Source organism: Podarcis cretensis (assembly GCF_951804945.1).
Source record: "Podarcis cretensis genome assembly, chromosome: 6".
Lineage (NCBI taxonomy): Eukaryota > Metazoa > Chordata > Lepidosauria > Squamata > Lacertidae > Podarcis > Podarcis cretensis.
This window is the reverse complement of record NC_137175.1, coordinates 94884665-94912070: the sequence shown is the minus strand read 5'-3', so window position 1 is coordinate 94912070 and position 27406 is coordinate 94884665. Positions and strand designations below refer to the sequence as shown.

General features: G+C 42.2%; 1 protein-coding gene across 1 annotated transcript in view; it reads left to right on the top strand.

Annotated features, from left to right (window-relative positions):
• XPR1 (xenotropic and polytropic retrovirus receptor 1) overlaps positions 1–27406 on the top strand; it is a 108823-nt gene that overhangs the window by 44912 nt on the left and 36505 nt on the right. The window contains exons 3-8 of the mRNA XM_079981375.1: positions 8140–8241; positions 11943–12166; positions 18094–18243; positions 18521–18604; positions 19987–20068; positions 25611–25798. Coding sequence (XP_079837501.1) covers positions 8140–8241; positions 11943–12166; positions 18094–18243; positions 18521–18604; positions 19987–20068; positions 25611–25798 — 830 coding nt within the window. The remainder of the gene's footprint in view (positions 1–8139; positions 8242–11942; positions 12167–18093; positions 18244–18520; positions 18605–19986; positions 20069–25610; positions 25799–27406) is intronic.

Genomic DNA, 27406 nt, shown 5'->3' with positions numbered 1-27406 from the left:
ACGGTTTTAGTAACGTCGCATGCAATAAAGGGCTGCAAGAAGCTAAGCAGTGAACACGAGAATGCATCATTGCCTTTTGTGTATCTCATAATAAAACTGCTTGATTCCTGGGAGGCAGTGCCAAGACATGATATTACCTGAAACTGTCCACCTTCTCTCTTAATCCTGAATGCCTTACACACAAGGTCATGTGGCCGTTCTTCACTAAACCCAAATGTTATGGGCTAGAAATCAAAAATAGATGAAACAAGGTGGGGGGGGTGCAGTCCCTGTTTTCTCTACTGAACATTCAATAACACATATTGCCATGAAAAAGGAGGAAAGCAACCAGCTAGCAATTGTGCAAAACGTTTTTCCACTGTACTTGGTCTAGCTTTTTTCTGAAGCCAGGCTCTAAATGATGTACCATGTTCAACCAAGAATTAGCCATCCACAATAATGTACTCAATACAGTCATACCTCGTTTTGCATTCGGTTCATGTTGCGTCTTTTCGGTTTTGTCGTGCGCGCAGAAACGTTCTTTGCGCTTCGCACATGCACAGAAGTGCTCTATTGCGCTCCGCGCTTGCACAGAAGCGCCGCTCTAGTTGCAGACTTTTCGGGGTGCAAACCACCCTGGAACGGATTGTGTCCGCAACTAGAGGTACCACTGTACTATGCTTCTAGATTTTATTTTATTTTTTTAAAAAAAGTGTGACATGAGGTTGATGCCATCAGTCTGGAATGTCACAGCTCTGCAACATTAAAGCAGTGAAGTGGAATCCAAGACTGATTAAAAAAAATAAAAATCACTTTTTTGAAAATAAAACTGCCAGCTGCACTTGGAATACTGTATATATGACTGGTCACCTCACCTTGTAGAGCTGGAAAAGGTTCAGAAGAAAGGAAACCAAAATGATCAAGGGGTTGGAGCAATTCCCCTTGAGGAAAGGTTGCAATATTTGAGGATTTTTAGCTTAAATAACTTTCTTTCGTCTGTTCCAAATTTTCCAATATTCAGCTTCATTTGATATCCCAGAATGAGAATATTTTGAGAGACGGAAGAATATGCATGCAGTTTAAGAGCATCACTTACTGAAGGGAGGTGGCCTCTGAGACAAGCTTAGTGGACAGGTACCAGCAGAGTTCCTGTTTCGGTTATAGGGGTTTCCTGAAACATTCATAACAAACTCTGGTGACCCATGTGGGAAGAGCTGGTGACTCTTTCTCAGGGGATATGGAATATTACTTAGTCAGATCACTGGTGACCAAATAAAGCTTTATGCTTATGTTAAATGTGGCAGCGTTTCTGGTGGCTGATTAAGCATTTACATACAGTGGTACCTCGCAAGACGAATGCCTCACAAGACGAAAAACGCGCAAGACGAAAGAGCTTTCCGTTTTTTGAGTCGTTCTGCAAGACAAATTTCCCTATGGGCTTGCTTCGCAAGACGAAACGTCTTGCGAGTTTGTTTCCTTTTTCTTTAAGCCGCTAAGCTGCTAATAGCTGCTAAGCCGCTAATAGCCGTGCTTCGCAAGACGAAAAAACCACAAGACGAAGAGACTCGCGGAACGGATTAATTTCGTCTTGCGAGGCACCACTGTATATTCAAACTGATGCTCCTGCAAAGAGTGCTTTCTCACTATGTGCAGAGTAAAGTCAGGTTCTTGGCAACCAAGAACTATTTCTGTAGTTATGTAGAGGTTATGAAATTGTTTCAGCCACCTGAGTTAAGTAAAATAAAATACAAGTTGCCCAGTACTTTGTGTTTCTTCTGCACTCATGGGGTACCACAGCAGTGATATATAGCAACAGTGATTATAACAACATTTGAGAATTCCTAGAGACAGCTCTCAAAGTGAGCTGCAGTTCTTCCTTAATCAGTTTATTATCCCCGTATCAAAATGCTTTTATCTAGCCGTTCTTAAGGTTCTGTCAGAGCTTTTGTATAGCGTAGCCCAATTCCTTTTCAGTACACCTGTTATTTCCCCTCCTCCTCTTATAGCAACGGAGAACTCCAAACTAGGTGTAAAGGGCATGTCCAGATTTCAGTAATGCCTTGCTTGGTTGTGGTATGCATGGTGCCCACAACAATTTCAATAGTTTGCAGATGTGCTCAAAAGGTTTCAAGACCACTGCCCTACCCTGGGATTTGGTTGTAAATAACTAAGTAGCAAAATTGAATTAATGGCTGGTTTTGCTTATGCTGTGCATGCCAACCATGTGATTTTTCTTCACTGAAGGTGTGAATAGGGAAGTTTAAAACTGACTGAAAGTACAAAATTTGGTATAAGCAAGTTTTTGTGCTCCCTTAAAGGCCTTTTGGCATGGACAAAGCTTTTCAGTTGTTTTTCTTCAGTATCCTTTTAAACATGCTGGAGTTCAAAGCTGTTTACAGCCTACTTTGGGGTCTGTAACAATATGACTTGACAGTTCATGTCCCCAAAAAATGTTTATCCCAATTGCAGAATGACAGCTTCTAATAGGTTTTACCCTCCAGAAGAGTTGCATTTCCTAGAAATGTTGTTTTTGTGTGCATTGCCGTCCCCCTGTTGGTGCACAAACGTAGCAGAGAGATATTGAAAACATACATTAAATCTTAGAAGGTGTGAGACTGGAAGCTAATAGAACATGCTCCCAGAGACATGTTTTCAAATAAGATCTATTGCAATGCACCTGCTTTGTGAATTTTTGGCAGCAGACACAAGGCTACTTTGTGCACATTTCCTAGAAAGGAGACAGCTGTCCTGTCAGTCTGTACTTGCCATTTACTTCTGTGCCCTCAACATTACTTGAATTAAGTCTTTTGCATCCTGTGTGTGAGAAAATACTTCCTGAACAAAAATAATAGAAACAGAAATTAAGCAGAGGCAACGACAAGGACAGCAGGAAGAGAATCTAAAGGGGAAGATGGGCCTTGAGTTATGCTACTCTCAAAGGGTGAATTTTTACCTTGTATGAATAACACTGAATGTGATTTTTGTCAAGATCTGACCCCAAGTGACAAAAAACAGTTGATGGATCTGCAGCAATCACATGGTTTTGTGTTCAACCTATTTACATAGATATTACCCAGTGCAAGTCATGCCATGCATCATGATGAAGCAATCTGCTTAAGGTAGCACCAGCACAAGGAATTTCTGACCCAGAAAGCTTTGTATGGTCACCCACACCCCAGAATGGTGTTCTGAGTTGGGATACCATTGCATCTAGCCCAGTGCTTTTGTTTGGGCGCAACACTGTCAAGCATGATGACCTCAGTGCCAACAGTAGCCTAAATATGTAGAAATGAATAAGGAACTTAGGCCACAGCAAATATGCACATACTACTTTCTCACAAGAAGGCAGTTTCTGCCTGTGCTGTAGAGGGAAGTGAGGGGCAGGTGGAACTTGTCAACCTGGGAAGGTAGGAGAAGGAAAACTCTAATCCTAAACCTTGGTTGCCTGTAGGGAGATTTCCTGAGGAGGAAAAGGCTAAAGGTTAAACCCGTCACAAATCGAGAGTGGGGTCCTTAAGGCAGTTGGATGGCACCTTCTATGCCTCCTTCCAGCATCTTTTGCAGCCAAGTTGGTGCCAAATGTCTTGCTCTGCTTTTCCTTTGGACCACATCAGTGAGGCCAAGAGGCAGGTATTGTCGTCTGGGCAGCCCAGGATCTTCATGTCCAGGCCTGTGCCCCAGGGAGGTCACTTCTGTGCTGCTAATACAATGGTTTGCCATCGCCCTTGGAGGTGCACTCTTGTCTCTTGAGACAGATGGGTGTCACCAACAGCAACAGCAGCTTTCTCATAGAGAAGACTCTCCAAGAGGTACAAGCGACTCAAAGCTGATTTGGGGGATGCATATGCCCAGTTGATTATTCATTTCTGCATACTTTGGGTGGCATTGATCAGCTGACAGTGCCTTGTGCCTGAATGAAGGCTGGATGAAATGGTATGTCTGCTTAGAGGTTACTGTAATAGAATGTGGGTGACCACACAGTGCTCTGTTATAGTCTTGTATTTTGCCCTGCTGCAGCTGCTTTAGGAAGATTTCTTCACCTGGTTGCAAGTCTGGACTTGTGTCCTGGGTACAATGTTTAAAATTGTAGTTACGCACAAAACTCTATGACTGTTGCATTTCTACCACCAATTTCCCATCTTTTGGGGTTCAGGCCTTGCCAAAAATCCAATTCAGCATTGCTCATCAAATATGGGAAGCATTTTCATCCTGGCACATGGATTAAGGTCACAGGAGAATGGGACTTGATTCTCCCAAGGCAGTCAAAGGAGAACAGAACAGAACCCTTCCCCGTAGCATTCACATGAGGTACTATGATGCATGTGAGTGGAGTGGTAATTTGTAGACTTTAGAAGGTTCTGAACATTTCTCTGCATAGGCATTGGACCTGTATGTGATAGATGACCAATACATCTGTAACAGATATGCACCTAATTTTTCCCCATTTAGGTAAACCAGTAGCCCTGGAACAAGTTGCAGTACATTTTTCTTTCAGTTGAATAATGTAATACAATGTAATACAAACTTTGCATAGCAGCTGAATTAAGCATATTTAGTTATTTTTTTTAGCTGCTCTAGTACTTAAAACTTAGCCATGAGACTTAGTTTGGATATTGGTGTATTGTGGTTTTATAGTTCTGTTTTATGTGTCCTTCCGTCCTTCCCTCCCCTTTCTTTTCCCATTTCTCTGTCCTCCTTTCCTCTTTACTTCATTTCTTCTCTTCTATGTGACACACTGTATAGTCAGTCTGAAATTTTCCCACAATGATCTCTTAACTAACTTAGAGACCAGTTCTCTAAATGACTCCCACATTGGTGTGCTGCATGTTTTAGGGTGGTTATAGCATGGTCATAATGGCACAGACTATTCCTACATAAGACGTCTCAAGCTACTCAAGGATGAGCCATGTAACCTGTTATGGGCTGTTGCAATCTGCATGTTGTAAGAAAGGAGCTTAAATTATTTCAGCCTTTGCAGCAAGAGATGGATTTTTGGGTGGGTGTGGGTGTTTTGTTTCAATATTTGTATGCCACCAGACTGAGCACCTCACAATAACCACAAAGCATTAGCAAATAAAAATACTTCCTAGTACAAAATAAATATGCAATAAAAATATAATAAGTACATTAAATGAATCAAAGTAACATAAAATGCCAATCAGGCACATTTCTCCAGCTTCTGTTGCATAAGCACTTTGTTCTTTTCTAATCTATCAAACTAAATCAGCTTCTAGATAGCAACCTCTGGCAGATAGCAGCAAGCCTGCAATGTTGATTGATTTTCCTTAGATGCCCTATCCATGGGCAACCACTCTATAAAGATTTGAATTAAAAAAAAAATCCAAAGGAAAGGGCGTTCTTTTGGAAACCAACTAGGTGCCTTTTGAAAACTACATCTATTGTCATGGAGCTGCTTAGCCAACTTTTTGGCATCCTAGAAAGGCTTTTGCATCTTTCTCCTGGCTGGCTTTGAACAAAATAAATGCACAGTAGCCTTGAGCAGCACTACTCTAGCACAGTTAAATTATTGAGCTGCCAAGGGAGCAAAGGGAAACCTTTTGATGGCAGCTTGTATTGCTTGCACTCCTGTTGAAAGCCAGTAAATAGGCATCTGTGTGAAAACAATTTAGAAAGTAAGCGTTATGAAAAGTGTTTGTGCAGGTCAGCTTTAATATGACCCTGCTCCATTTAGATGTTTACTGCTTATGAATGCAGAGGAAATCTTTGTATAAAATTAAAGCTCTGCTTTGTGTTCAAGGTTTACTTTTGTCTCTCAAATACCTTCATGCTTTTCCATAAATCGATGTACCACGTTCTGTGTAGTGGCTAAGAATGAGCTTTGAACTTTGTATATTGTTTTAGCCAGGAACTCGTCAGATGGCTCATTTCTCATTCTGCTGGTCCAGCCCCCCACTTTTTTCAGGACCCCTTCCCTAAAGATTCTTTGTACAGCTTGTGACTCCACCAGGCCTCCCTGCATGGACAGTGCCATTTTGGCTATATAGACGCTAAAGAATGAGTTCACTATTGATGTATGCAAGTGAGGCCCCACAACAAAATGGTGTGAGTGGGGGGAAACAAATACTTGGATAGACAGGGTGATGCTTTAAGCAAAGCTACTTGCTTGCTGTTAATACCCAGCACAAAAGTGAGGCTTGATTGAAAATATAACCTTTCATAGACTACTACAGAGATTACCTAATGACGGTGTACAGTAATTAGTTTCCAAAAGGTAGCTTAGGAGCTTCTTTGGTCACTGTTGGTAAGGGTCAGACATAATAGTATCTCTGAGTCACTGGAGACAGGGGGGCCCTTGTAAAACAGAGGGGCAGAGCAAGGAGGGAGCACAGGATCCCACAATACAGTGGTACCTTGGTTTACAACCATAATCAGTTCCAGAGGTCCAGTTGTAAATCAAAACAGGTTGTAACCCAAGGCGTGCTTTCGCCAATGGGGCCTCCCCCCCAAATTGGTTGTAATCCCCCCAAAATGGGTTGTAATCCAAAAAATAGGGACACACACTTCCAGGTTTGACGTGGTTGTAATCCAAAATGGTTGTTATCCAAAGCGGTTGCAAACCAAAGTACCAGTTATTAAACTATGGCTGGCGTTGGGTCTGAACTGACTTTGTAAGGTGTAACTGACCCTTATTTGCCTCAACTACTCAAGAAAATGAATCCTTAACACCATGTAAGCCTGTAAGTATTGAGCCCTGCTTAGCCATGGAATTTGAACTTGGATCTCCCTAATCAAATGTTCTTCACTACCATAGTACAGTTTTAGGTCTGCAGGTGTGTAAATTGAAATTCTCCTCATCAGGCCCTGGTGCACCTCATTCTGTTCTGTTCTACCCATGCACACATCCTGCATACTGGTTTAAGAGGAACAGGACTTGCTGCAGTTTCTCTGCAGATGTTTTCATGCTGCCTCTTGCAGTCGTCGTCATGTGGTTTTGCTTCTCCACAATGGGAAATTTCTCTCTTGTGCTTAAGGATGTTGAACATTTCTCTCTTCTTGCTATGCTTTTGTAATATTGATGATAAAGGAAATACTTAATTAGCTTTTAAAGACATTTGTTGGAGTTTTCTTAGAAGAACCCTCAAATGTTCATATTCGTTTGCGAACAGAACATATCTTGTAAAATCAAGCCCTGTAAAAGACGTTAGTCCCTTGCAATGAGGAAGTGGTGGGGTTTTTTTTGGTATCTAATCCTTCCTTACAGAAACTGTTTTCATTTGTTTTATAAATCTTCCGGTTCAGCAACATGTCTGCGTGACACATTCCATTGTTCAGTTTTTAAATGTCAAAGGGGGGGGGGAATTATAAAGTGTAACCAGAAATTATAATACTTCAGTTTAAACTTTAAACTTACTTTTCTTAAGTATTCTCTCTGTCCTCTTTGGGGGGGATTATATGGTTGCTTTTCTCATACCATTGGAGATGGCAAGAGTGTGTGCATGCTTCATTATAAGTCCTTTCGTAATGATGATCCACGTGGAACCGCCATGAATTGTTCAACATTGGTTCCAGTGCTGATTGCCAAGCATTGTTTTCATGTGGGAGGTCAGCTTGCCTTGCTCAAATTCTGAGTGCATTGGTGGAATTTATATATAGATTGTTGTTTCAAATCACTTTATGGTGGAACAAATGGGAAAACTACTTTCAAATGTACATGGGAAGAAGGGACAATAATAAAATCAGGCTAAGGAGGTGTCAGTTGCTCTTTTAGGATCCATTTGTGTATGTCATGGGCTTTACGAGTTTACCTTTTTGTTTTCTCTTAGTATGTAAACTAGAAAGAGTGGGGTGTTATTGGGTTGTTGTTTTTATTTTGATTACAGATAGATATAGATATAGATATAGATATAGTGGCTTTTATGTTGATCTTTTCTGTGAACTGCCCCGAGACCTCTGGGGATAGGATGGTATATAAATTCCAATAGATGATGATGATGATGATGATGATGATAATAATAATAATAATATAAATAATAATACTCTTTCAAGTTTGAGGCCTTTGTGACAATTTTGCTAGTTCACACATAACTTTTCCATCAGAGAAATATGAAAGAGTAAGATGGAACATTTCATCAATTTCTGTGCTATGAGTTCTTTACAAAAATATTTATTTAAATTTATTTTTGTATCTCCTCCCTCCAGTCACAGATGAAGACACTGTAAAAAGGTATTTTGCCAAGTTTGAAGAGAAATTCTTTCAAACCTGTGAAAAGGAACTTGCCAAAATCAACACATTTTATTCAGGTAAGAGGATAGCATTGAGCTATATGTGAAAGTTTCAGGGTTTAAATGTCAACAGCAGAAGCTTGATGTTGGTTCAGTGGTCGATAGGCAACCAGTGCAGAACTTTTAACACAGGAGTAATATGTGTCATTGTGACTGGTTTCCCAGACTCAGCTGGTCTTTTAAGTAGGAAGTAAGGTTCACCAGGAGCTTTGTGGAACTTCCACTTCTTTAAAACAAAACACTTATTCCTGTCTGACATCTTCCCTCTCTTATCTCCCTAGCTGGGGGATTTGCAGATTTAGCTCTTAAGATGAAGCCCATCTCTTCATATGGGTTTAACTGGTTAAAATAATATGGCATGGTGACCAGTATTTATCTTCAGTGGATGACCCCATGTTCTAATATGTGTACTTCGACCAGGGAGGGCGGGGTACAAATAAAAATTTATTGCTTATTTATTATAAAAGAGAAAAAAACCTCTCTCTTTCCGTTTTCCCCACACCAAACACCACTATCATGTCCCCTGTAGTCACATTTTTAAGTTGTCTCTTTTCCAAACTAAAAAGCTGCACATATTGTAACTTTTCCTTCGATGGCCCTGATCCATCTCAGATGTAGGGTAGACAGCAAGGATCTTCTGTAGATCCTGTTATCATGTCAGAGTGTTACAGGTTCCTTGTGAAGCCACTGCAGAAACTTACCTTACAGGGATCGTAACGTATCTCTGTAACAGGGATTGTTACAGGGAACCAGGCAGAGGGCCTTCTCGGTAGTGGCACCCGCCCTGTGGAACGCCCTCCCATCAGATGTCAAAGAGAAAAATAACTACCAAACTTTTAGAAGACATCTAAAGGCAGCCCTGTTTAGGGAAGCTTTTAATGTTTAATAGGTTATTGTATTTTAGTGTTTTGTTGGAAGAGTGGCTAGGGAAACCCAGCCAGATGGGCGGGGTATAAATAATAAATTATTTATTATTTTTATTTTATTTTATTTTACCCCACTGGAAACAGTCGAGAACATCTATCTGAACTTGGGAAAACCTGGTTAGTAAATAAGAAGGGTGCATAGATCCAATCTAGTTTAAGATAAGCAACCTTCCCCAAAGTTTGGATATAACAAGGAGGTTTTTTTTTAAGCAAAAGCTTCCAACATCCTCATTGGCTACACTGGGGGGTGGGGAGTGTGTGAGCCCCATAGTGCTAAACTAAGATCGGATGAGACCCTATGTCATACAGCTAGTGCTCAGCCTGGTTCTACCCAGAAAATCCAAAGCAATAATTAAGACATGAGTACATCTGAACATATACAAAATACTTTCTCCTCACTACAGAGGAACCACAATCACCCCCCTCCACCTCCCCACAAGTCTTGAATAAGTTAGCAAAGCTTGCGGAAGAGTGGGTGATGTAGTTCACCATCTCTTCTGCAGGTTAAAGTCCTTCACAGACAGGTTGTTGAAATATCATATTTAGTTCTCTTCATTGCAAACACCTTAACCACACCTTGGCTGCTGACCTTCTGTTTATATGGAGAGAATTTGTTTGTATAGTCAGCCTTACAGATTCACAGTAATAGAAGTTCATTTGTCAGGTCAGGAAGTTTCGGGCAGTCTGGGAATGTGACTGACAGTGACAGAATCTGGAAGGTGTCCCAGAAGGTATTGCTTCTCCTGTGTTTTAGCCAAAGAGGCTTCCCTTTTAATAGTACAGCCAGCAAGTGTCATAACATGTACTGTACTAATAAACGGCAGATTTTAAGCTTGCTTTAAGCTTGCTTTGGATTCCAGATTTCTTTTCTGAGCAGCATAGGCACTGAGGACAAGCATTTATTTTGATTATCATTTATTAAATGTGTAACCTTCCCTCCTCCCAAAGCAGCCCGGGACTCTTGACTTAGTCCAGGGACTAGATCATAAGTAGAAACTGTAGCTCCCAATGAAGTCCTACTAGTTCAGTGATTATGTTTGTTCTGGTTTTCCCACCTTTTATGATGAAGAATCAAAAGTCTGAAGTATTGTATATTTTATATTGTAATTTTATGTTGTGAACTCCCCTGAGATCGGGTAGGTGGCATACAAATTTGAAGAAGAAGAAGAAGAAGAAGAAGAAGAGGAGGAGGAGGAGGAGGAGGAGGAGGAGGAGGAGGAGGAACCTCCTAGAGATAAAAAGTTGCCATTTGGACCAGTACTTTGAGTCACCCTTAAAGATGGGTATGGACTAAGCAAAGCTCAGCTGGACAGCAACAGAGTGTAATTGGGCAATGCAACTACTAACCCTCCCATAACCACAATGCTTTGCTGGCTCTGGTGAAAAGGTTTGGGGGTATAGGCTGTAGAAATTGGGCCAGATGGCATCACGTGATGGCAGTGGGGCTGGCTTGGGATCCAGTGAATCCCAGACCAGTTCAGCCTGCCCTCACCCTTGGAATACGCCCTGTTTTGTGACTCTCCAGACTACTGTTGATGCCAATCCCACTGGCAGTACTTCTGCCCTCACTTTTGGCAGACAGAAAGAGCTCCATGCTTATGGGCAGAGGCTGGCAAAAATATTTTGGGCTGGGCAGAGGGAGACCTCTGGTCCCTCCAGTTTCTCCTCCACCCCCAGTGTACTTTAGAATGATGAATAATAAAATGTAACTATAATTCCTTCATAGAGCAGCATCAGTCATTTGTAGAATCTAAAAGCAGCCTGCTTCCAACACAAACCATCAGACAGAGGTTTAAGTTGAGTTCAGAGAAAACATAGAGAGGCTGAAACTTTTCCAGTGTACATTCACAGTTTGTAATAAGGTAAAGGTAAAGGTACCCCTGCCCGTACGGGCCAGTCTTGACAGACTCTGGGGTTGTGCGCCCATCTCACTTAAGAGGCCAGGGGCCAGCGCTGTCCGGAGACACTTCCGGGTCACGTGGCCAGCGTGACAAAGCTGCATCTGGCGAGCCAGAGCCGCACACGGAAACGCTGTTTACCTTCCCGCTGGTAAGCGGTCCCTATTTATCTACTTGCACCCGGAGGTGCTTTCGAACTGCTAGGTTGGCAGGCGCTGGGACCGAGCAGCGGGAGCGCACCCCGCCGCAGGGATTCGAACCGCCGACCTTTCGATCGGCAAGCCCTAGGCGCTGAGGCTTTAACCCACAGCGCCACCTGCATCCCTACAGTTTGTAATAGTATGAGCCAAAATAGGGAGTGCAGGTCATGAATTTCCCCTCATGTTGAGCGAACTGGTTTCATGTTCAAAACCAGTGTTTTGTAGTTGTTCTGGAGACCTGCAAAGAGGGTGAAAATGTTCTCCATTCTCAGGGAATATTGGAAGCATTTCCATAACTCTTGATTTGAGTTTGAAATTTTATAGATAACTCAAATTGACTGTGGGATGGCACACCATCTACACTGATTGACATGGGAAGAAGCCTCCAGATTTTTTGTCTTTTTTTAAACAACAACAACACACCATCAAAGCAGTAATAATCAAAACATAAAAAGCATGGGTGTTTTACCCCCTCCCATTTTTCATTGGTGAAAGCTCCAGTTTTTAGCTGCAGGTGCTGATGTTAAACTCTTGTTTCCTGTCAAGACAGTTAGAAAAATACAACATAATGTGCATATGTTCATACAGAGTTCCTAAGAAAATATTGGAAGCATTTCCATAACTCTTGACAAACTTGACTGAGTACTCATTTGTAATATTGTTGCTTTCTGTTGCTTTCTTCTTCCCTTCTAAAGAGAAGCTTGCCGAAGCTCAGCGCAGGTTTGCTACACTACAGAATGAACTGCAGTCTACTTTGGATGCACAGAGAGAAAACAGTGGTCTCACCACTCTGCGGCAACGTAAAATGCCAGTCTTCCACCTGTCCCACGAGGAGCGTGTTCAGCACAGGAACATCAGAGACCTGAAACTGGCCTTTAGTGAGTTCTACCTCAGCCTCATCCTACTGCAGAACTATCAGGTATCACCTGTGCTCCTTAAAGTATTGTGATCTTATTTTCTAGTCTTTCCAACCAAATAGTTTTCAGTGATTAAGCCAGATCTTTGCAATGGGTGACACCAAGAGTTCTCATAGCGCTCTTTCCGCATTTATGCTGCGCCACAGATAAAACAAGCCAGAGTTTGACTGCTTATGTTGTCTGAACCCTTTCAGATGGCACAGCAAGCCAAAATCTAGCTTGTTTTGTCCTTGGTGTGACAACAGCAGGAGCAAGGGACAGTGCAACAGGAGCTTTATTGTGGCATGTGAACCAGACCACTGTGTCAAACTGCTGATACAGCTAGCTCAGTTAGTTAGGTTGGAGGAACTTTCCAAGGTCTCAGGCAGATGACTTTCTGCCTGTACTTTTTAATTGGAGATGTGGGATTTTCCATCTGCATTCAAAGCATGTCCTGTATCACAGAGTTGTGCCGTCAATCTCCCTCCTGTATGTTGTTAGGAGAAGCCCACTGCATTTCTCAATCACAGGCATTCTGTAGCCCAATAAGCAGGTGGACTGTGACTTTGACACCTGTAGTCACAATCTCAAGGGCTCCTCTCGGGTATGGATTTGAATCCCTGCCACACACAATGCTGCCAGCAGCCATCTGGGCAGAACATTTTTTGGCCATGGACATTAACAAAAGCCTTGGTCAGGCAGGAAAGGAAGAATTTTCATTCTAATCACAGCAGTCAGCTTACTTCATAGCCTGGTGGGTAGGAGACTTGCATGAAGAAAGAGAGATGACAACCCCACCCCACCCCAGTAGAACAGTTAGTTCTTCTGCGGCACCAAAGCGTCAACACAGGCATTGTTGCAGTACAGCACATTTTGTATTGTCTTTGTGACTGGAGCAAACATTGTGCAAGGAAGAGGGAAGGAAGCCAGTTGGACAAGGAAGAATATAACTTAGCATAACAAGGTCCCTGTGAGCGGTCCAAAAGTTCAGAGAGAGAACACTTAAAAGGGAAATGGTACACAAAGGTTTGAATCTCAGTCTAGTGAAATGGAACTATGGCATTGGCCTTATGATTTTGCATGGGAAATCAGAAACTGGGTGCTCATTTGTGCTTTTTGAAAACAGGGTGATTGAGATAACCTAGGTTATTTTCTGTGCCACATACCTCAGCCAAGTTCCCCCTTCTCCTGTTAGGTGTGTAGTCAGCTCGTTATTGAGGGGGGGCACTTATTTGAGGAAATAGTCATACCTTATTTTACTGTGCTTCAGAGATACTGCTCCTGTTGAGGATGTGGGTGCAGCTGCAGGCAGCCAGGCTGCTTCTAGGGGAAGAGGTCCCCACCACTGCCACCCCTCGTCTGGCCATGGAAGTGGAGCTGGCTAGGGCTGGAGCTGAGTTTTCCCCCTCCCGTCCATGCAGCCGGGGGGGGGAGGGGCTGGCTTAATAGACTACGGTATAGTGCAAACATAACTTCTGTAGCAATTGGAAACAAAAAAAAATTGCATAGCTCGAAATTCACTTTACTGCAGCGGTATGGAACTGAACCTGCAATATCTCCAAGGCATTTTGTTACTCAAGCAGTAATAACCTATCCAGTATAAGGAGTTGCACTTCAGTGCTGGGCTTATCTTGTTGGTCCTGTCTTCTCTCCTCTTACAAATTCAGTGCAGTCTGAGAAGGAACAGTGGGCGGCACATTTGCATTGGTATTGGTGGGGAGCATGAAAAATGAGCTGCTCTGTTCCTTGCAAGCCTGGGATTGCTTTCACAAGATGGCAGATAGGCATTATTCCCCCATGGGATCCCATTATTAGTGGCTATAGCAGCCTTTCTCAACCTGTGGGTTCCCAGATGTTGTTGGACTACAACTCCCATCATCCCTGAGCTCTGGCCTTGCTAGCTAGGGGTGATGGGAGTTGTAGTTCAACAACATCTGGGAACCCACAGGTTGAGAAAGGCTGGGCTATAGCATCCAAAGTTGGGATAAGCAAATTTTATATCCACTACAGCATTGTCTTCAAGCACAGTGATTTACTTTCCCCTTAAGAATCAATGAAAGCCCTTCAGGAATGTGGAAGAAATAATGGCATGCACTCCAATATATTACTGGGGTAGAAGCCATTGCATAGAGAGAAAAGCAAGCACTCAACCACGTCCCAGACTTCAACTGATTGTCATGGCCCTGTTAATCAGGACAGAGTTTGAGGCTACATTGTCAACTGCTAAGGAGCCAGACAGATTTCCTGACTCTGAACCAGATGCTGGTGATCAGGGGACCACTGAACCCAGGACTGGCAGGCAGAAGCTTACTGACCCAGCTACCACAGCATCAGGGCCCATAGAACCAAAGCCAGGATCCTTATGGGTGCCTTCCAAGCATCTCCCATGCTACCTTTTTTAGTCCAGTGGTGCAGGGAGTGCACTAGGTGAGATGTCATAGAGTGCAATAAAATCGCCTGTCTTCAGGCCAGACTCTAGTTCTCAAAAAGGAGGAGAGATGTACTGGAGGCAGAGCTCCCAAGGCCTTAGTTCACATTCCACTCTTGTTGGAGCAAGTTTATCACTAGGAGCTGTCCTTGGTGCTGTGAATAGTGACCTGTTCCATCGGCTCCTTCCTAAGACTAGAACAAGATATCTGTGTACTTTGTTTCTTAAAATAAAGGATAAGTGGGAGGGAGCTATTGAGAATTGACAACCCTTATCTAATTCACTTCCTCCATCAGCATAGCTTCATGTAAGTGGCTGAGAATTGTACACCAAGCATTAAATCAATAACCTTTCAGGGATTGGGAGGGGGATGAATGTTGTGTGTGGAGGGGGAACTACTTACTATTAGGTGAGGTAGCTGGGTGATCTGTCTTTGTTTTGTGCCTTACACTTTAAAAGCAGAACCTCAAAATGTCCCTGGAAAACAATGGGGGCAGCCATATTTTCTCTGTACAGTTCCCTTAAAACGACCTTATGTCATCATGTGCTGTAATTTCTCTGGGGCATTTAAGGGACCCAGGAGATATGTGCCACTGGGCACTCTTTTTGCCAGAGGGTTGGGGGCACTAGCAGTTGGCCAGTGTGGGTTTCTGGATGTCTATTAGGAACAGAGGGCATTGGAAAGACAATGTCGAACTAGCTAAAATTCACATATAGTGCTATTATTGTCACTGTGACTTTACAAAGTAAGATGAAAACGGGGTCCTGCCTTGTGGCTTATAATCTAAATGTGGATAGTAGACAGCAGAATTTGTTACTGACTCTGAAACACAGGGATAGTCAGTGTGGTGCCCTCTTGATATGATTGAACTCCCACTCCCCAGCCAGTTTGGTCAGTGGTCAGGGATAATGGGAGTTGTAGTCCTACAACATCTGGAGGGCAACACCTGGGCTACCAAATGGCTTTTTAGAATTGAGTCACTTAGACAGCATGCCAAACCATGGTTTGGTGCTATATAAACAGCCCTGTGACTGCTCCCAGAACCATTTCCGCTCTCATTTCTCCTCTTTCTGAAATGTTTAAGATTGATATTCTCTGTGTTGAACTCTTTATTTCAATTGGAGTGCAATTGGAGTAAAAAGACACTTGCAAGAATTCAAATACAAATGATGATTTAACAATAGCTTCACTATAGGCTTTACAATAGCTTCAGATTCTTGTGACATGTAAAAAAGCTATAATTACTCCCACATCAAGCAAAATTACTTGTCACAGAGAAATCTATGGCCAAAACCATGATTTTGCTTCCATTTTCCATTTTAGTTTTATGAAACAAGTCACAACTGCCCCAAGGGAGGGAAATGCTGGATTCCTTCAAGAGAAAGTAATTAAGGTTTCTCATTGGCAGTAATATAGATCATTAATGCATTGGCTTCCTGTTCCCATATCCCTGTCCTCTTCCTTCCTTTCCATACTATGAAGCTCCAATATTAAATCACTCCAGGCATAATTAAATTGGAAACCATTTCAGCTGAGCTGAAATCTTATAACCTCTCCCATAGGCACGGTATTCTGCTGTTCTTTGTTTGCTTTCAAATTTGGTCTTGAATTTGTGTGGCTGCATTAAATGGAATCATTTTTTCAGCATAATTATTACCAATCTATGGAGGCGTGTTTAAAAAGAAACTTTTATACAACAGAGTATATATACATATGCACACAGAAAGAGGGTGGAGAGAGAAATATGCCATGGCATAAAAGCTATGTAGTGGTGCATCTTTGTGCCTTTTAGCAGTTCAGCCCAGTCTACAAGAACACGAACTTGTTGGCATCTGTCTGTCTTGAGAGATAATGGTGTGCACCTCAGGGTGAAGTCAAACTGCTGTGTTAGCAGCACCAAAGTGACTTCCTGAGGGCACAAGACTGGTCAGTGTGTATGGAGATCCTGGACTGCAAGACCCCACTCTGGGCTTCACTAGCAGCAGCTTGGCTGCAGGAGTTGCCGGAGGGAGGCATACAAGACTCCATGCAACCATCTTAGGGACTCTACTCCAGATTGGTGTAGGTTTTACTCCTTAGCCTTTCCTTCTTCCAAAGATACCCTGCAAGGCAGCAGATGTTTCGGATCAGAGTTTTCCTTCTCCTAGATGGGCTACCTTTCCACGTGGACAAGCCCCACCTGCCACTCACCTCCCTCCACAGCATGTTCAGAAACTGCCTTCTTGACTGTTGTGTTGGAAAAACGCCCGGGAAGGCCGCCACCTTCCCAAGACACCGAGGCGTCTCTCCAGTGGTCACCCTCTGGCTGTAAATCTTTCTCAGTCCAGAGAGACCGGTAATAAGCGACCCCTCCCTCCTGAGAGGAGCACACTCGTCTTCTGGCATCCCATTGCAGAAGAAAAAGACAATCTGTAGTTCAACCCATTATTGGTCTCGCTCGCTCAATCCACCGGAGTCTGTCTTTGCATGCAGGGCAAGTCCATAACTCACTGAGAGTTTGAGACCCATTGAAAAACTTCACCTGGTTTAGTTGGCCAGTTGAAGCAGTTTCCTAGGATGTGACTGCTGTCATGTTCTGACAGCTTCTAGGAGCCCCAGCTGAGTGTTGGGTGGAGACCAAAGGTGGACATACTACCCCAGAAGTAACAAAATGTGTGCTCCACTAGAGGTACTACTGATCCTCTAACACCCCTGAGCATGAACTAAACAATACATACATATCCTTAGTATTTAGTCTTGCATTTGCTTTTTCTCAATGCCAGCTGTTCTAAATGTCCTTTGACTTGCAAGACTGAATTTGTAAACAATGCTTTTTTTTTCTTTCTAAATTGAACAAAAACAACTGGTTCAGATTTAATTAAGCATTGAATAGCTATGCAGATTAGATGTCACTATGTATTCTTATTTTTAGTCTCTGGTGTTTATAATTTTCAGCCACAATCCAAGTAAAGAAATCTTCAGTAAACAGTCTTGATATATTTGGCAGCAGATAGCAAAGAGGGCAAAAGCCATAGATATCTTCTAGTTTTTAGAAATGTGCATGCTCTGCAGTACAGCATATCTGGATGCCTGGAATTTGGAGTGGCTTTCCCATTAAGAGCCATTTGAGACTCTTTACTTATTTTGGGGTGTATATTGAAGATATTAAGATGTACACCCAAAAACAAAACTGTGAGACACAAGCATTCCAGAAGACATGCAGTTTATCTAGACACAATTTCTGCCTAGCTTATTATCTGGAAATATTAGGATGGTCTTTGATTTCATTCTGTTACTGAGTGTAGACTCCTTTTGATGTCAATAAATGAAAAGACTTGCTTCCTACAACAGGACAGAATATTAAATTTAACTGCATTTGTTATTTTCTGCCAAGCTTCAGTCTGTACAAACTATGGCATTTAAATGCTCCCCCCCCCCCAAGAAGATTGATTCACTTTTCCTGTTCTCTGATCTCAAATCAAAGTTAATGTTGTAAAAATTGAAAGAAAATAATGTGGTGGTGGATTTTTCTGTATCTTTAGAACCTAAACTTCACAGGATTCCGTAAAATCCTCAAGAAACATGACAAGATCCTGGAGACCCCCCGAGGTGCAGATTGGAGAGTCGCACACGTTGAAGTGGCACCGTTTTATACTTGCAAAAAAATCAACCAGCTCATCTCTGAAACAGAGGTAGAGTACATTGGCCTGTTTGTTTCTCGTGTCCTTAGACAAAATTCGCTCAGGTATCGCTAGCGTTTATATCTTCTTGAAATGCTGCTAACCAGCTTATGGTAACAATGTGGTATATCTGAATAAACCAAAGAACTGGTACCCTTAAATATATCCTGCTGTTGTGATCGTTGATAGCAACTGAGTTATTGAATGTGTTTTCCTTCTGCCAAACATCTTTTAATGGACAGGTCTTGAATTGAGGCATGATTGATTATTTGTTTATTTTGTTCTTTAGACAGTGGTGACTAACGAATTGGAAGATGGAGACCGACAGAAAGCTATGAAGCGGTTACGTGTTCCACCACTGGGAGCTGCACAGGTGATGAAAAATTAGCTGGGTTTAAGAGTGGCTGGGGAAGGCCCAGCCAGATGGGCAGGGTATAAGTATAAGTATATGTATAAGTAGTATTATTATTATTATTATTACTATTATTTATTATTAACTGTATTTTAGCGTTTTGGTGTGACAGGGCGAATTGAGCATATGCAGTTATAAGAACTGGCATGGGCAAAGTCTTTCATTTCCACTTCTGTATTTTGGCTTCAAAGGACTGGGAGAGGACAATGCAGCTATTAGTGTATAATGGGAGAGTAAAGTGTCCCCAAATCAAGATTATTTGCATGTGGTTTTAAAGCCTGGATTCTTTTTATCTGATCTTCGTGTGCTCTCCAGTTTCAAGGGCGGATTTTGTTTTGCATTCTTGCTGCTTATTTTCATTCAAGCTCACAAGTTAAAGCAAAGAGCTCGAGAACTCCCACCAGCATGAAGCGTACCAGAGGCCTTGATGGAGCCGTCTCCTAATTCGACACGTCACTCATTCTGAGACACAGACAAAAGGCTCATTTGGGCTGGTGTCCGTACCTGGCATACTTGGGCGAAGGCTGGGTCCCTGGGGGTTAATGTCTTGCCAGAGCTCCACCAACATTTCCCCCCAGCTGTTCTGCAGTGGGCTCTCCAGTGACATGGGAACTGCCCGGGCCGCGCTGCAGTGACCAGTCACCCTCTCCCAGCAGTGACACCCCAAGATTGGGGGGCGACGGCTCCCATCACACCCGTCTTCTAATACTGCACAGGCCAATGTAGCCTTCTGTTAGTCTGCACTGGTCCCTGCAGCGCCGGGATACACTGTGCAGGGCTGTGTGGCCTCATGCCAGGCGCGCCAGTCCCCACGGCGTCTCCCAACACGGCGCAGGCCGATTCAGCCTTCCACAACATTATACTGGTCCCCCTCAGTATTGGGGAGGAGCCCTTCAAACAAATATTGAGGGGGCGAAATACACCTCTGCCCCCTTGAGTTGGCATGCCTGCCTCCCAGCAAAGTAGGTGCTTAGTTCATCTTCTACAATGCCTGGAGTCAGATGCCTGACATTGCATTATAAAGATAAAACATGCTGCCTGCTCAGCACCAATCAGAGCTTCGTACACTTGTGTGGATGTGGCCGTATGCTGTTTTATGTCAGAGAACGATAAGTAGTGATTGAACAAATGAGTATGTGTTTCTTGACCCCTCATCTCTCACTCAGTTGACAGTATGGAATCTGTCTTAAAACCAAACCAAACCAAACCAAACCAAGAGGAGTTTACAGTTATAAATTGTGAGATACTATTGATTTTCTGAGGATCAACAACCCAACAGCACAGTTTAATTTAGCTGACAAGAATATGATTTTGTTTAAACCAACTTTCTCTTGTATCTGCAGCCTGCACCAGCATGGACTACCTTTAGGGTCGGGTTATTCTGTGGAATATTCATCGTGTTGAATGTTACAGTCATCATTTCAGGTTAGTCATCCTATGTTTGCAGCCTGGATCCATGGGTGAATTTGAATGACCTAATCATGTGGTGATTAATTTCACCATAAGTGAATGTTATTTATTATTTGATGTAGCTTCAACTTCTGGCAAAGCTTTCTGTGCTTGTGGATACTAGGATTATTGGGACTACTAGGAACTATTAGGAACCATGTCAGATTTCTGTGGATCTGTTGGACAGCGGGGAGAGACATCGACAAAAGACAGAAGTCTCGGGGGGGGGGTCTTGTGTATAATTTAGTTTGTTCTCCGAAATTCACAGGCAATTGCTTGCCTTCGAGTACTTTTCATCAAATTCTTGAAGTTAAAATATTCTCATTATTCCACATATTTTGTGCAAATTGGGCCTAGTATCACATTTTCATCAGTGCCATTTTAACATGACTTGAAATGTCTATCTAAACGATTCACTGAATATGCTACTATGCATCTTGTAGGTTTTTTTGTATAGTACCTCCTGCTTTTTAGGCACTTTAATGTGCATAGAGCATAAAGCAATATATTTAATCCAATATATTCAATACCCCATTTCATACTTGTTCCTCTGTATTTTGTAATCAAAAATTTCTATTTTCACTTTGCATATTTGTCAGTGGCCTTGTGAAACATGTGCTCATTGATCTTTTCATATCATGTAGCTCTTGTTAGTTCTGGATGTATTTAGAACCATCTGTCTATTTGTGTTAATTTGCATAGTTGAAACATGAAAGAACACTTTAAGCGTTCAGAAAGGGAACAGGCTTGCATCCCAAATGAGGCTTGCGGTGGCATAATCCTCACAATCAAACATTAATACTAAAAATGATTTTAAAGTTACACATAAAATATCTGTGAGAAAGCAGGCATTGATTGCAAAGACCAATTGCTCCGGGTCATATATTGCCATATGTCCTTCTTCTCCGAAACCCTCTCAGTCTAATAGTTAAAGGTGGATCTGGGGACTGCAGGGTTTTCACTTGAGCTTACCCGAAATAAGCTCAACAACTTTTCTATGCCGGGGCTCAACTATGGAATTGCTAACTAACTTTAAAATAGTTCCTTTGATCATGTGTAGAATACTTTCACATAACCACTTAACATTGTCTGAAAGTCTACAGATGGGGCAACGTCCTATTATAGTAATAGGACACCTTTTATAAGTAATAAATATTTGGGATAATGAAGAGCAACAGATGCCAGGGAAAAGAGACGGCGGAAGAAGAATGGAAGAAATTTAAGGACTATCTTAGGAAACATTGCAAAATTAATGAATACTAGAATGACGTGGGTTCAGAAGTTAAGTGGTTTTCAGCGGTATTGATTAAGAAAAAAGAAAAGAAAGGTGAAAATTAATTTGAGAATAAGGGAGAGGATTTGTTGAACTGATAATTCAGAAATTGGAATACAGAAAGGGGAGGTATGAGGAGGTCGGGGAAGTAAGGTATATGAAAATAAGGGACTGAAATTATACTTGTTTGTTGCTTGTTTTTTGTTTTTTGTTTTTTTTGTTTTTTGTGTAATATTTGAAAATGTAATAAATATCTTTAAAAAAAAAGAAAGAAGAGCAACAGATGCCAGAGTGGGGGATGCAATTAGACACACTTTGCCCAACAATCTTTACATCCAGAAGTTGTTTTCTTTTCTCTTTAAGTTCTAGAAACAGTGATTTAAAGTATGGAGTAGGTTGGAGGAAAGTTAAATTTGTGCTCCCGGATCCTCTTATCCCTAAGGTACCAGACCTGGCAGCATATGAAATAATAAAAATATTCTCTCAGACAGAGCATGTGTATGAGTTCTCTTATATGAAATCTTTTTTCTAAAAATCTTGCAGGGAAGAGGGGTTGCTTGGGTTCTGGAGACGTAGCTATCTGTCCTGCACGTCTTGCCAGTTAGTTTCATTGGACGACTCCAAATTCTGAGAGGGAGAAAAACTTACTTTCTTCACAATATGCTTAATTTTATCAACCTCTTATGCCCCTCAGCCTTTTTCCTACTCAAAAAAGCCCCAGACCTTTCCTCGCAGTGAAAGGTTCTGCAATCAATTGGTCATTTACTTGCTCATTTTTTCACTACTTCTTTATTTTATTTGTTTATTACATGTATACTCCACCTTTCTTCCAAGAAATTCAAGGTGGCATACGTTTTTATCCTCACAACAATCTTCACTTTTCCAACTTTTTTGACATTTATTTACCTGTATTACAAACTGTAGTACAATGTTGCAATTGTATAAGGATATTATGATCCTGGGAGATTTATTTTCAGTTCCTTTTCTAATAATTCATAAATTTACATTTTCCCAAAGCATCAGACAGTTCATTTCATTATACTGTCTGGCATCTCTTTCTTGGTCTGGCACTGCCAGTTCTTACTCCATCAATGGTAATATCTGAAGTTTGGAAATGTTATCCCCCAAGATGCATCACTTAATACTTACATTGAGCCACATTTAGTATTTTAAAGCCCACTTGCCCAGTTTGGAGTTGATCATAAAATATGCTTTTATCACCTTGAATAATGGGTGCCTGCAAACATGGTGACTTCATTGCACATCCCTAACTCCAGATTTACTTATGCACAAGTTAAAAAAACACTAGTCCCAGTACAAGTTCCTGAGGGTTTCCATTTATTACTCTACCTATTGTGAAAACTGCCCAATTCATTCCCACTCTGTTTCCTATTCTATTGCCAATGACTGATCCATAGTGGCTTTCCTCTTATTCCATGGCTCTTAAGTTTACTTGGAACTTTTGGTGGGGAATACTCTCAATCCTCTTTGGGAGTTCAGGTATGTCTGTTAGATACTGGTTTATCCTCCCAAAGAAACTGAGAAGTTTTGTGAGATAGGATTTACCTTTGCGGAAGTCATGCTAATTCTTCTTCAGCAAGATTTGTTTCCTTTGGGTGATTATTTCCAACAATACTAGATATTAAGTTAGCTAACCAATAATTTTGTGGGTCTCTCCTTAAAAATTAGGATTACATTGATTACTTTCCAGAGGTGGATTTTTAAGTACACTATACTGATTTTATTAGAAAACCAACCATTTCTCATTTGAGTTCTTTCAGAATTATTGGGCAGATGTCATCTAGGTCTGTCAACTTATTTTTAATTTGTTGAGAAGTTCTAGAGCATCATCTTATGTAGCTTCTGTTTGATTTAGTTCTTCATTTGCCCTTCTGGGGCGGGGGTGCGGAATCAATTTAGGCGTAAAATAGGGTTTCTCAACTTTCTAGAAAAGATTGTGGCAGTTTGTAACTGTGTGCCAGAGAAGCTCTTTATAAGAGTCTGAAGTGTGCTGAATTCTTTTTATTATATTATTATATAATATTATTAATATTTGATAATTGCTACCATGCTTACTATGCTCGTATTTAGCATTCTGATCAGTTCTTACCTCTTCATCCTTTTGATGTCTGGGATAATGTTCATTTGTCTCTCAAGAACTCATCCTTTATATTGCTTGGCATGGTAGATCTCAAAATCAGATGAACAGTTTTTCTCACTGCTGTTTTAAATTTTACAACTGAAGAGATAACATTAAAGTGCTTCAAGGAACAACTGATGCCGGCCATGAGAAATCTAAATCACACTAAATTAATTCAATTTATTAGAAGCCCTCTCACTCATGCATTTTTCTTCTTTTTTTAAAGGGAAATGGAAGAAAATAAAGAGGGTTTTACGGAAGCTCAAAAAGCAATAAAGAGAAGGGGAAAGGAGGAGGGGAAGCAAAGATTAGTGGCTGAAGGTGCAGGAAAAGAGATTATCTGTGGGGGCCCATTTACATATGCAAGTGTTCACATTACATAGGAGCAAATGAAGCAGGGAAAAGCAGACCCAATCAGGATAATGAAGCTTCCTACATAGGCCAGGACATGCCGCTCCTTTTAAAAGCAAGTGTTTTCCTCCATTTAGCAAATTGCTTGTTTGACTGGTTGTAGCCCTCTGTATACAGTGGTGCCCCGCAAGACGAATGCCTCGCAAGACGAAAAACCCGCTAGACGAAAGGGTTTTCCGTTTTTCGAGGCGCTTCGCAAGATGAATTTCCCTATGGGCTTGCTTCGCAAGACGAAAACGTCTTGCGAGTCTTGCGAGGTTTTTCCCCCCTTTCCCCCCCTTTTTCTAAGCCGCTAATAGCCGCTAATAGCTGCTAATAGCGCTAATCCGCTAATAGGGATGCTTCACAAGACGGAAAAACCGCTAGACGAAGAGACTCGCGGAACGGATTATTTTTGTCTTGCGAGGCACCACTGTAACTCTGCTCCACTTGTACTTTGTGCCCTGCCTTCCACATACATTGTAATGAAAGGGTCATGAGCCCCAGAAATGCACTCAAGCTTGCTGTATTAGTATAGGTTCTGCATTTGGGGATGAGCACTGTTTGCAAATGCCTCATTCCTAGTGAGTCCATCTCGGACCTTATCAAGAACATTTTGAGCCCAGGCTGCTTGGGAATCTTCACCAACTATAGTACAGTGGATCCATTCTGGAGTCCCGTTTGCATCCAGAAACGAATGCAACCCATGTCTGCGCGTGTCGCAATTCGCCACTTCTGCGCATGCACGTGACGTCATTTTGACCGTCTGCGCGAGCGGCGAAACCCGGAAGTAATGTGCTCCGTTACTTCCAGGTCACTGCAGCGCGCAACCCGAAAATACTTATCCCAAAGCTACTTCAACCCAAGGTATGACTGTATTTAAAACAGGAACTACTGACTTGAGTAGATCCCTCTTTACAGTGGTGCCTCGCAAGATAAAAAGAATCCGTTCCGCGAGTCTCTTCGTCTTGCCGTTTTTTCGTCTTGCGAAGCAAGCCCATTAGCGGCTTAGCGGATTAGTGCTATTAGCGGCTTAGCGGATCAGCTAATTAGCGGCTTAGCGATAAGCTGATAAGCGGATAAGCTGATAAGCTGATAAGCGGCTTAGCGGATCAGCTGTTAAGCGGCTTAGCAGATCAGCTGATAAGCGGCTTAGTGGCTTAGAAAAGGGGGGGGAGGGGAAAAAAACCCACAGGAACTCGCAAGACATTTTCGTCTTGCGAAGCAAGCCCATAAGAAATTCGTTTTGTGAAGCACCTCCAAAACGGAAAACCCTTTTGTCTAGCGGGTTTTCCGTCTTGCGAGGCATTCGTCTTGCGGGGCACCACTGTATTTTCTAAAATAAATCTGTCCGTGCTCTCCCTTTTTAGCCTTGTACAAACTTCTCTGCAGCTTCCTTCTTTTGTAAGTCTGGTGTGACAAAAGCTGTTAATTTCAACTTGCTTAAGTTTCTGCAGGTATGCCCGTTAAAGGTAATTTATCCCAGAATGTGGGTTTTCTGGGCCCAAAATTTTAGCTGTCCTAATTTTAGGCATAGTATTTGGGCATTGGATTCTGAACAGTGGTTAGGTTGTGTGGTGTCATGCACAGCCTTTTACTGATATTTTAAGTCCAGATGAGGAGTATGTTTTTTTATCGCGAGGGAGCAGAAAATTGACTGTCTCCCGTGAGCGGTACATTCTGCACATGTTTGATTTGAATCTTCTCCTTGACAGGTGTAATTTTTCTGAAAGCATTGAACGTGTGGCCACTCATAAGAATCTATCGCGGTGGCTTTCTCCTGATAGAATTCCTCTTTCTCCTTGGGATTAACACATACGGCTGGAGGCAAGCTGGAGTGAATCATGTCCTCATCTTTGAGCTCAACCCTCGCAGTAATTTGTCCCATCAACATCTCTTTGAGGTAAGTAGTACAATAGGGTGTTGGAGCCCCCTAATTAGCAGTAGATGTTGCTGTTGTTTGATCGTCCTGATCTATCATCTTCAAAACAGATTACCTTTCTAGTGTCAATTTTCACAGGACACTTTGTCAGGAATATAGTTACCGTATTTTTCGCTCTATAGGACGCACTTTTCCCCTTCCTAAAAAGTAAGGGAAAATGTGCATCTTATGGAGCTAATGCAGGGGGGAGGCAGGTGGGAAAAGCCCCCAAGCTCCGTGCGGCTCTTGCGGGTTTTTCCCCAGGAGGGAGAAGGGACTGACTGGCCGCATCAGTCCCTTCCCCCACCTCCTAGAAAAGCCAGTAGAAGCCGCGCAGCCCCTTTAAAGAGCGTGCGGCTTCTGCGGGCTTTTGTGGGAGGTGGGGGAATTCCCCCACCTCCTAGAAAAGCCAGTAGAAGCCGCGCAGCACTTTTCCCCAGGAGGGAGAAGGGACTGACTGGCCGCATCAGTCGCTTCCCCCACCACCTAGAAAAGCCAGTAGAAGCCGCGCAGCCCCTTTAAAGAGCGTGCGGCTTCTGCGGGAGGTGAGGAAATTCCCCCACCTGGGGGGGGGTCATATTTTTTCCCTTGATTTCCCCCTCTGAAAACTAGGTGCGCCCTATGGTCAGGTGTGCCCTATGGAGCGAAAAATACGGTAGGTAGATTATTCTTGAACTTGATTATGAATGCAGACAACTTGTAGTTCTTCAGATACTGCCCTAATTGTAAAGCTTTTACCATCCAAATAGAAAATACATTATCCAGCAGGAGGCTGCAGGAAATCCATTCTCTCTTTTCTGCATCAGGAGATAATGCTTTTAAATCCCAAGCATGCTTTTTCAAGGTAGTGTGTGGTGAATTTCATTGTGACAAGGTTGGCTGCTGCGAGAATAGGTTGCTGAATTATTAGCCTTGGCCTGATCCAGCATGCTTCTTCTTTTGTTAACAACCCTGTAGCATTATCAATTGCTGTTATAGCCCAATGTGAATATAACAACCCCTGCAGTATAGTTCGCTTTTATTCCCCCATTTTTGGATGGAGGTCTGTGCTGAGTGCCAGCCCTACATTGTAGTCTCAGACAATCAGCCATGTTGGTTTGAATTCCCAGTCAAAAACATATAATACTTATCGGGTTGCAACAAAGGTCAAGCTTCTGAAATTTCCCACTCACACCTTCCTGGTCAAATCAAGCACTCAGTTGCATACAGATGCTTCATGCTTTGCTGATTTGCAAGCAGACTGATAGCTCCTTTAAATATTAAAACATGAAACTGAAAATGCACATAAAGTAAGATTAGGGTCTCGTGCCTTTGAAGCCAACTTTTGTTTTTTCAGCCCTCTTAGCTACAGACTCAGTTAACATGCACACCAGGGATACATTGCCGGTTATAAACTTGATTCTCCAAATGCCATTATTTGTGTAGCTAAGATGGCACCACTCACACACTTGAAGGAGATACCAGCAGACTTGTATCTAAGGTCGAAAACCCCTATAATAACAGTCCAGTGAGGACTGAGCATACTCAGTGGGTATGGAATGCCAAATGTTGGAGAAAATTCAAAACATTGGAGAGGGAGAATTGAATGAG